The 8,000-nt window shown below is 26.3% G+C and overlaps 2 protein-coding genes and 1 long non-coding RNA gene across 7 annotated transcripts in view; 2 read left to right on the top strand and 1 right to left on the bottom strand.

Moving 5' to 3' along the window:
- Positions 1–251: 251 nt before the first annotated feature.
- LOC123265499 (UPF0389 protein CG9231) lies at positions 252–2,532 on the top strand. Of its 5 annotated transcripts, none has more exons than XM_044729287.1 (4): positions 252–349; positions 1,097–1,239; positions 1,555–1,648; positions 2,043–2,532. In XM_044729287.1, exons 1-4 carry the CDS (start codon positions 267–269, stop codon positions 2,254–2,256), a joined length of 534 nt encoding a protein of 177 aa, XP_044585222.1. In that variant the 5' UTR covers positions 252–266; the 3' UTR covers positions 2,257–2,532. The 5 variants fall into 5 exon arrangements, with proteins under 5 accessions (XP_044585222.1, XP_044585228.1, XP_044585227.1 ...); XM_044729293.1 differs by having other exon boundaries at positions 274–345; XM_044729292.1 differs by lacking the exon at positions 252–349 and adding an exon at positions 357–446.
- Positions 2,533–2,658: 126 nt separating this feature from the next.
- LOC123265498 (protein MIX23) lies at positions 2,659–3,747 on the bottom strand. The gene is made up of 2 exons (XM_044729286.1): positions 3,603–3,747; positions 2,659–3,070 (listed from the first exon to the last, which is right to left on the bottom strand). The coding sequence occupies exons 1-2, from the start codon at positions 3,648–3,650 to the stop codon at positions 2,693–2,695; spliced, it is 426 nt and encodes a 141-aa protein (XP_044585221.1). The 5' UTR covers positions 3,651–3,747; the 3' UTR covers positions 2,659–2,692.
- A 2,116-nt stretch (positions 3,748–5,863) lies between these two features.
- The window catches only part of LOC123265280, an 8,899-nt gene continuing 6,762 nt past the window's right edge, over positions 5,864–8,000 (top strand). Inside the window, exon 1 of the long non-coding RNA XR_006509547.1 lies at positions 5,864–5,942. This is a non-coding gene — a long non-coding RNA (uncharacterized LOC123265280). The remainder of the gene's footprint in view (positions 5,943–8,000) is intronic.

Below are 8,000 nucleotides of genomic sequence, written 5' to 3'. Positions count from 1 at the left end.
TTACAATTGTGAAACTTTTTTTCTTGAATTATCAATTTAGTAAAATTGTTATTTTTATTGTGTATATTTAAATATTTACAGTTATTTGATAAATGTACAATGATTGTAAACATGCGATTCAATGTAAACAAATTCAAAAATAAACAAAAATATTGAAGGTTATGAAACTATGGTTTTAGCGCCAAAAACACCGAAGATGAGAAAAATCGGGGTCATCTGACATAAATAAATTATGTTACTTATGCAAAGCATGAGGGTAAAAAGTTATGTCATACGTCACTGTTATTTGTGTACGACGTACACTGTACACTGTACGTGCTGATGAATATCTATCCAACATCCAACGTGAGTACGTGAGCAAAGAGATTGGAGTAAATCTCATGAGAATTAGATTTTATTGTTATTTTCATTGAAAAAATTCATGATTAGAAACTAATTACCTATTTGTATGTATAATATAAATATCTATGTACGTATAATTGTTATAACATAATTATTATAATTATTAACTTGCTTTTATTTATTTAATTTATAATTGTTGATTAAATAACAAAGCAATCCAAAATATAACACGAATTTCGGGTGATATAATTTTCTTTCATTTTTCATCATTATTATATTTTAACAAAAATTTTAATTAACTTTATGATATTTATTTATTTTATCTAATTATAATTAAAAAGTGCAATAAAAATTTTATAATTTTATTAATATCATAGAATAATAAGCATATATTCATTTTCATGTTATTAATATCATTAAATTTTTCTTTTAAATATTTTGTGCTAGAAAAAAATTTTGCTCCAAATAAATTTTAATAATTAAGAAAGAACACTCAATTTCACTTACTGACAATCAATAGAATTTCTTACCATACTAATTTATTTATTTATTTATTAATCAACATACGCCTATCGGCAATATACATCAGAAGAAATTATTTAAAATTAAATAACATTAATTGAAGAAAATTAATTAGAATTTAATTAAAGAAAAAAAAAGAGAAAAAAAAACTCTGTATGGTTTATATTTAAATGAGTAATTATTTTTTAATGATTTATACTGGAATGATTAATACTAAGTAATAATTTTTCAGAAAAATGTCAGGATTTTTAATTCGTGTACGTCCTTTTGTAAGAACTGTCAGAGGATTTAGAACCAATTCCATTCTACGAAATGTTAAACCAGAACCATCAACCTCAGGAGCAAAGCCTCAGGAAGCATCTGACGCTAAATATGGTAATAACATTCACTCTTTTTCCATTAATTAATGAAAAAATTTATGACAATGAAATTGAGAGATAACTGATAATTTTTATAAATTTCTTAACAAATAAACTATAGCAAGAAAAAATTTATTATAAAACCTCCATCTTTAGAGGCTCTAAAAAATTATAAATACATTTTTTTATAAATAATTTTCTTGACCTAGTTTTTTATTAAAAAAAAATTAAAAAATTGTTTAGTGTTTGCTAATTTTAATATCATGGAAATTTTATTAATTAAATTTAAATCAGTCAAGACTTTAATAATTCAATATTTTCTAAATTTTAGTAATTAATGAACATCATCTTTCAAATTTCGAAAAAAGAATTCTGGTTTTCGCAAGAAAGTATCCCAGTGTAAAAGATGTACCTGATAAAATTTCGTAAGTAATAACTCAAACTTAATTAAAATAATTTTTGTGGCTTATAAAATTAATTTTCTATTGCTTAGAGGGAAATTTAACTTTATTTTACACTAAAAATGATTTTTATTAATTTTAATATTAATAACAATGAATGTTCAGGTTGTTTAAGATCAGTAATTTATTTGATGTCTAAATTATATAAAAATCTGCCACTTTTCGTTAAATATTAATATCCATTAGTTATAAGGCCAATTTTGTTAACAAATAGTAAAGAATTTATTGTAATTTGGATTATTGAATGTTGAATCACCTGAAGTTTTTTTTTTTTCAAGTTCTCAGTCATTTACTCGAGTGAAAAATTAAAAGTTGGGATACCCAATTCATAATTAAATGATTGTTTTCTTAATTGTAGGGCAGAGGTGATGCAAAATTGTATGAGTAAAGCCCGAATTCGCCTAGCTAATTATATGATGGCTTTAACAGCTCTAAGTTGTTTAACAATTGTCATTGTGGGTAAATTGAAAAAGAAGGACAAAATGGAAGAAATGAAAGCCCAACATGATGACTTCCGCCGACAAATAACGGCTGAGTTTAGAGAGAGTGTGAAACACGATGCTAACAAATAATTATTGTTTATAGAATTTTATTAAATTATAGTAAGCAGGTTAATAACAATAATTTTCAATGTGCTACAAGTTAATAATATAACTATTTTTATTCAATGAAAACTATAAAAATTGATCATTTCTGCTGCAATATCCCTTTTTTGTGATTTTATATATTTACAGTGTATGTTTTTTTAAAAAAAATTGATTTTAAGTTCTTTTACAATGTACATATTTCATTAGTTATCTAACATCATTATGTGGTTATTATCAATAAAATGTTTACTGGAGTTGCAACATTTTTTTTTCATAAAACAAAAAAAGTTTATATTAACATTTTGAAATAAAATTTTGTTGCTACTAGTTCAATAATAAAAAGTTTATATTTTCGTCACGTTATTTAATAAAAAAAAAAAAAATGTGTACTTTATTAAAACATACAATTTATTAAAAAGTTCTAGGTACTTGGTTTATAAAACCCACGACATTTAGCCATATAAATTTGATTGGTACGATTTTTAACTACTTCTTCAACACCTAATTCAGATTCTAAAAGCCTCAAAGTTGTTTGTTCGTGTCTTAATGATTTAAGCATTGAAATATCATCAGGTTTTTTTTCTTTTTCTTCTTTCAATCGTTTGACCTTTTCACGTGATGAATCCATACACTTTTTAATTGCAATTTCCCTTTGTGAATGGCCTGATTGAATTTGTTGGAATAAATCTTTACATTTAGAAGTAGCATCTACTTGACCCCGAAATGATTCCGTAGGAATAGTTGTATTTAATAAGTAAATTATTTTGTCATCTATCTGTCTCATCTTTTGTAAAGAGTCCTGAAATAAAAACAACATTGAAATCAATTAAGCCGACATCTAAAAATTTTTACAAAAAAAATAAAAAAAAATTTTTCATTTTTAACAATTTAATAATTGAAAAAAAATCAAAAACTTAAAAATGTCGGCTAACTTTAGTATTATAAAAAAATAGCTTCATTAGCGATCAAATTAATTATTATGTTCTTAAATTCTAAAATCAAATCGTCAAAATAAAGCCGGCAAATAATTAAAAAAAAAGTGATGATTTTAACAAAAAAATAAGTTATTCAGATTTTTAATTAATAAAAGAAAATTTATGACTTTTACAGCGCACAACTTAAAAAAAATTATTAGTTCAAAGGATTTAATAAAATCTATTTCAATAATTTTTTGTAGGATCACTGTGAAATAGAGGTTATCTAAGATTAAATATTTTTTTAAATATATGAGATAACATCCTTCATTAATACATAAAAAATAAGAACAATATTTTTAAATTGCTATTATAACTTAAATTTGATGTGCAATTTTTTTTTTTTTGTAAAAATACCTGAAATTCCAAAAAATCCCCACACTCCATGCTTGAAGATGCTGCCATTTTGAACTGAAGGTTAGGTAATTAAAAAGTAAAAAAATAAACAGAGAATAACGTTATTTACCAACAGAGAACGTAAGAACGGCAAAAATTTCTCTTATCAGTTGATAAAATAAAAGTTATTTGTTCGACGATTGTACAGAGGGCTAACGTCATTAAATTTAAAAATTCAACCAATACAAAAGTTACCAAAATAATAAATCATCGATGCACTTTGGATATAATTTTGTCATTATTTACTTGTTACTAAGCTATTAATATAGAAAAACTCTAAATGATATTGAAATTAGCAGACATTTAACAATTTTTTATATTTTTTTCATTAAATTAGAATTTAAAAATAAAAGTTTTGAAAATCCAAAAGTGCACGCCTCATAACGCTCATTCATTTTTTAAGAAATAAATTAATTGTGTAATTGATTAAAGAAAAAAAATTATAATTAAGTCATTTCTTACAAAGTATTTTTTATTTTTTTTTTTTTAAATATCAGCGCCTTTTTTTCTCTTCATATGCGCACGCAGTCTAAAAAAATCTAGCTTGATCAAGTGGCGCCATAGTTTTCTCGTGACAAATAAGAAAAGTTCATTTGGCTTTGTACGGTTGTATCGTAGTAAATTTTAATAAAAATTCAATTAAAAAAAAAATATGTATACTAGGCCACTGATATGAAATACGGACCCAGTTCATCGAATTCTTAAACTAATAAAAAAGGTCCGGTCTTGAAATATCAATTTGTTCGGGAGTAATCGTTGGTACATCCAAAATGGGGTGACATCCGGACGTCCACGTAAAATTTTTTTCAAAACGTTTTTTTTTTTCAAAATAGCAACATGAAATGATTTTAGAAAGTAAAAGATGGTTTAATTTAAGTGTTTTTTTGGTGTACATCTATTTATATCATTGTATAAGTGTAATATGGTTGTGATAGAGGCATTTAAAGATCACAAAATTGCTTGAACTTGACGAGTCGAGTATAAAGCACAACCTCACGCGCTTCGCGCTATGAGGCGTGCAAAATATAAAAAATTGAATGCATTGTTTTCTAAATTTTCTACATGTGGAATTAAAAAAAATTTTTTTATAAATTTTTCAATAATAAAAATTCTTAAAATTGTCTGCTAACTTTATTTTCATAAACTCTAATCCATTTTCAATGTCATAATTTATTGTAAGTGTTTAACTAAAACTAGTAATAGAAGGAATAATACCTACATCAAGAATGCGATATATTCAGCTTATAAGTACTAATATACTAATTATAATTAGTATATAATTATAATTACACCGGCTCACAAAAAAAAAAACGCCATTCGGTCACACCCGAAATGGAAGGTAGATTTCACTGAATGAAATTCTTGATAGAATGACGTACATAAGTCGGTTGTACTACACATTGCCTAAAAAATGGTTCAATTGCACTCTTAAATTTGAAAAAATAACTAAAAATGGTCAAAATGTCAATTTTATAAACGTCAAATTGAAGGCGATTTCATGAGCTTTCACATGAATTTATCAAAAATTAGCAATCTCTTTTCAATCGAAAGTTATACATCAATGAAGTCACCGAAAACATGATTTTCACTATTTTGATAATTTTGAGGAGCTACCATTTCTAAACTTATTAACGAATTTCTCTCATTTTAGGGCTCATGCAAGCTAATTATCCGAGGAATCTATATACTAAATTTCGTTAGGGTCTGTTAAGAATTCTCGATATAATAACATTCATAAGTCGGTTGTACTACACATTGCCTGAAAATGGTTCAGTTGCACTCTTAACTTTGATAAAATAACTAAAAACGGTCAAAATGTCAATGTTATGCACGTCAAATTAAAGGTAATTTCATGAGCTATCACATGAATTTTTCAAAAATTAGCTATCTCTGTTCAATCAAAAGTTATACATCAATGAAGTGACCAAAGACGTGATTTTCACTATTTTGAAAATTTTAAATGGCCGCCATTTCTAAACTAATTTACCGATTTTGCTCATCTTTGAACTCGTTCAAGGTAATTACCCAAATAATATGTGTACCGAGTTTCATCTAAATCCGTTGAGAATTGTAGACACTATCGTGTCCACAAGCCGCGTTATATTACATATGTATATATATATATATATATATATATATATATTATATATATGCTATATATATATATATATATAAACTTTTGAACCAATGCTAATTTTGAGCTTTACTCGACTACTTAAGAGATAAAATGACAAAATTCCGTGTGAACTCCGACACAAGGACCAATGCAATAGATAGATTTCTACGAAATCTACCTAAAAAGTTGTCAATACTTTTGACGGGACCCATATATCTTTATGTATTTCGACCCGCTGAATCCGAATTTGAGGTCAGTTTGACCCGTACACCGTCAAATTTTCGAGAAAACTTTGAAAACCCGAAAAAAATGACAAAAATCGGCTGTTTAGGCGATTTAAAAATTTTTTTTGACCTGAACTAAGCATGATTTTTATGTATTTTGACCCGCTCAATACTTATCTGAAGTTTATTTAGACTATAAGCCATTAAAAGTTTAAGTATATTCCAAAAAACCCTTAAAAATTGCAAAAAAAGCAAAAAATAGCAAAAAAAAAGCTAAAAATTCCGGATATTGTGTTAAAAAAAATTTTATAAAATTAGATCAATCATGATTCTCATGTATTTCGATTTGCCGAATATAAATCTCGAATTTATATGGCTCAGACATCTCTAAAAATCAAAATAAATGGCTAAAAACCACTGAAAATTAAAATAAATCAAGTCCGTTATGATAAAAATTAATTTTCAAATAAAAATAAAAAATTTTTAACATGTTATCCGATCTGTGGAATATAAATTTTAAATTTTTTGACCTAAATCCTCAAAAAATTTTAATTCTTTAAAAAAATCTTTTCAAAACCGTTTATTTTTTAATTTTAATTCGTTCTCCGCTTATATCTAACCCTTTTATCTTCAAATGATCTACATAAAGGGTTTCTCTTTCGCTTTCTTATTTTCTCAGGTAGCTCTGTCTTCAGTGTCCAACAATGATCTGCCATCACATTGATCCCTGATTCAGAAAGATGATTTGAAATGATTACCTTTATGTTAATTGTATATCTATATAGTATTCAAATCCGATGCATTTAAATAATTTTAAATCATTTCAAATTAGATTTCTTAATCAGGGATATCCCACTTTCCTTGATAACGATTTTCCATTGCACTAATGTCTTGATGGAATATTTCGCCTTTCTCTTCACTGTAATCGCCAAGATTTTCAGGAAAATGTGAAAGGTGAGAATCTAAATAGTGCAATTTTGAATTCATCAAACAACCCAAAGTATCGTAGTTGTACAACAACTCTTCAACTAAATTCACGTAATTCTCACTTTTTGTAATTCCTAAAAAGTTTTGTGATACTTTTTTGAAGCTTGCCCATTCTGCTCTCTCATTTTCGTTCATTTTATATTCGAAATTATCGTTCTGAAATAAACTCCGAATTTGGGGTCCATCGAAAATTCCTTTTTTCAATTTTGCATCACTTATAGCTGGAAAGTTTTCCCCCAAATATTTGAAACAGTTGCCATCTTTGTCTAAAGCTTTGACAAACTGCTTCATAAGACCAAGCTTGATGTGAAGTGGCGGTAGTAAGTACTTGAAAGGATCAATTAGAGGTTCTCGGGTAACATTGTGAGAACCAGGATTCAAATTCGTTCTCGTTGGCCATTCTTTATTAAGATAGTGATTTTTTCGATCGCGACTATACCACAAACATAAAAAGCAGGGATATTTTGTGAACCCTGATTGTTGGCCTAACAGTAGTGTTGCAAGAGGATTCCACCAAGACACAGGTGTAATAAAAATAATATCAAAAAAAGTAGAATTAACTAAAATTTTTTGAAGATTTAGGTCAAAAAATTTAAAATTTATATTCCACAGATCGGATAACACGTTAAAAATTTTTTATTTTAATTTGAAAATTAATTTTTATCATAACGGACTTGATTTATTTTTATTTTCAGTGGTTTTTAGCCATTTATTTAGATTTTTAGAGATGTCTGAGCCATATAAATTCGAGATTTTATATTCGGCAAATCGAAATACATGAGAATCATGATTGATCTAATTTTATAAAAATTTTTTTAACACAATATCCGGAATTTTGAGCTTTTTTTTGCTATTTTTTGCTTTTTTTGCAATTTTTCAGGGTTTTTTGGAATATACTTAAACTTTTAATGGCTTATAGTATAAATAAACTTCAGATAAGTATTGAGCGGGTCAAAATACATAAAAATCATGCTTAGTTTAGGTCAAAAAAAATTTTTAAATCGCCTAAACAGCCGATTTTTGTCATTTTTT

This window comes from Cotesia glomerata, linkage group LG5 (genome assembly GCF_020080835.1).
Source record: "Cotesia glomerata isolate CgM1 linkage group LG5, MPM_Cglom_v2.3, whole genome shotgun sequence".
Classification (NCBI taxonomy): domain Eukaryota; kingdom Metazoa; phylum Arthropoda; class Insecta; order Hymenoptera; family Braconidae; genus Cotesia; species Cotesia glomerata.
This window is presented reverse-complemented; position numbering and strand designations above follow the sequence as displayed.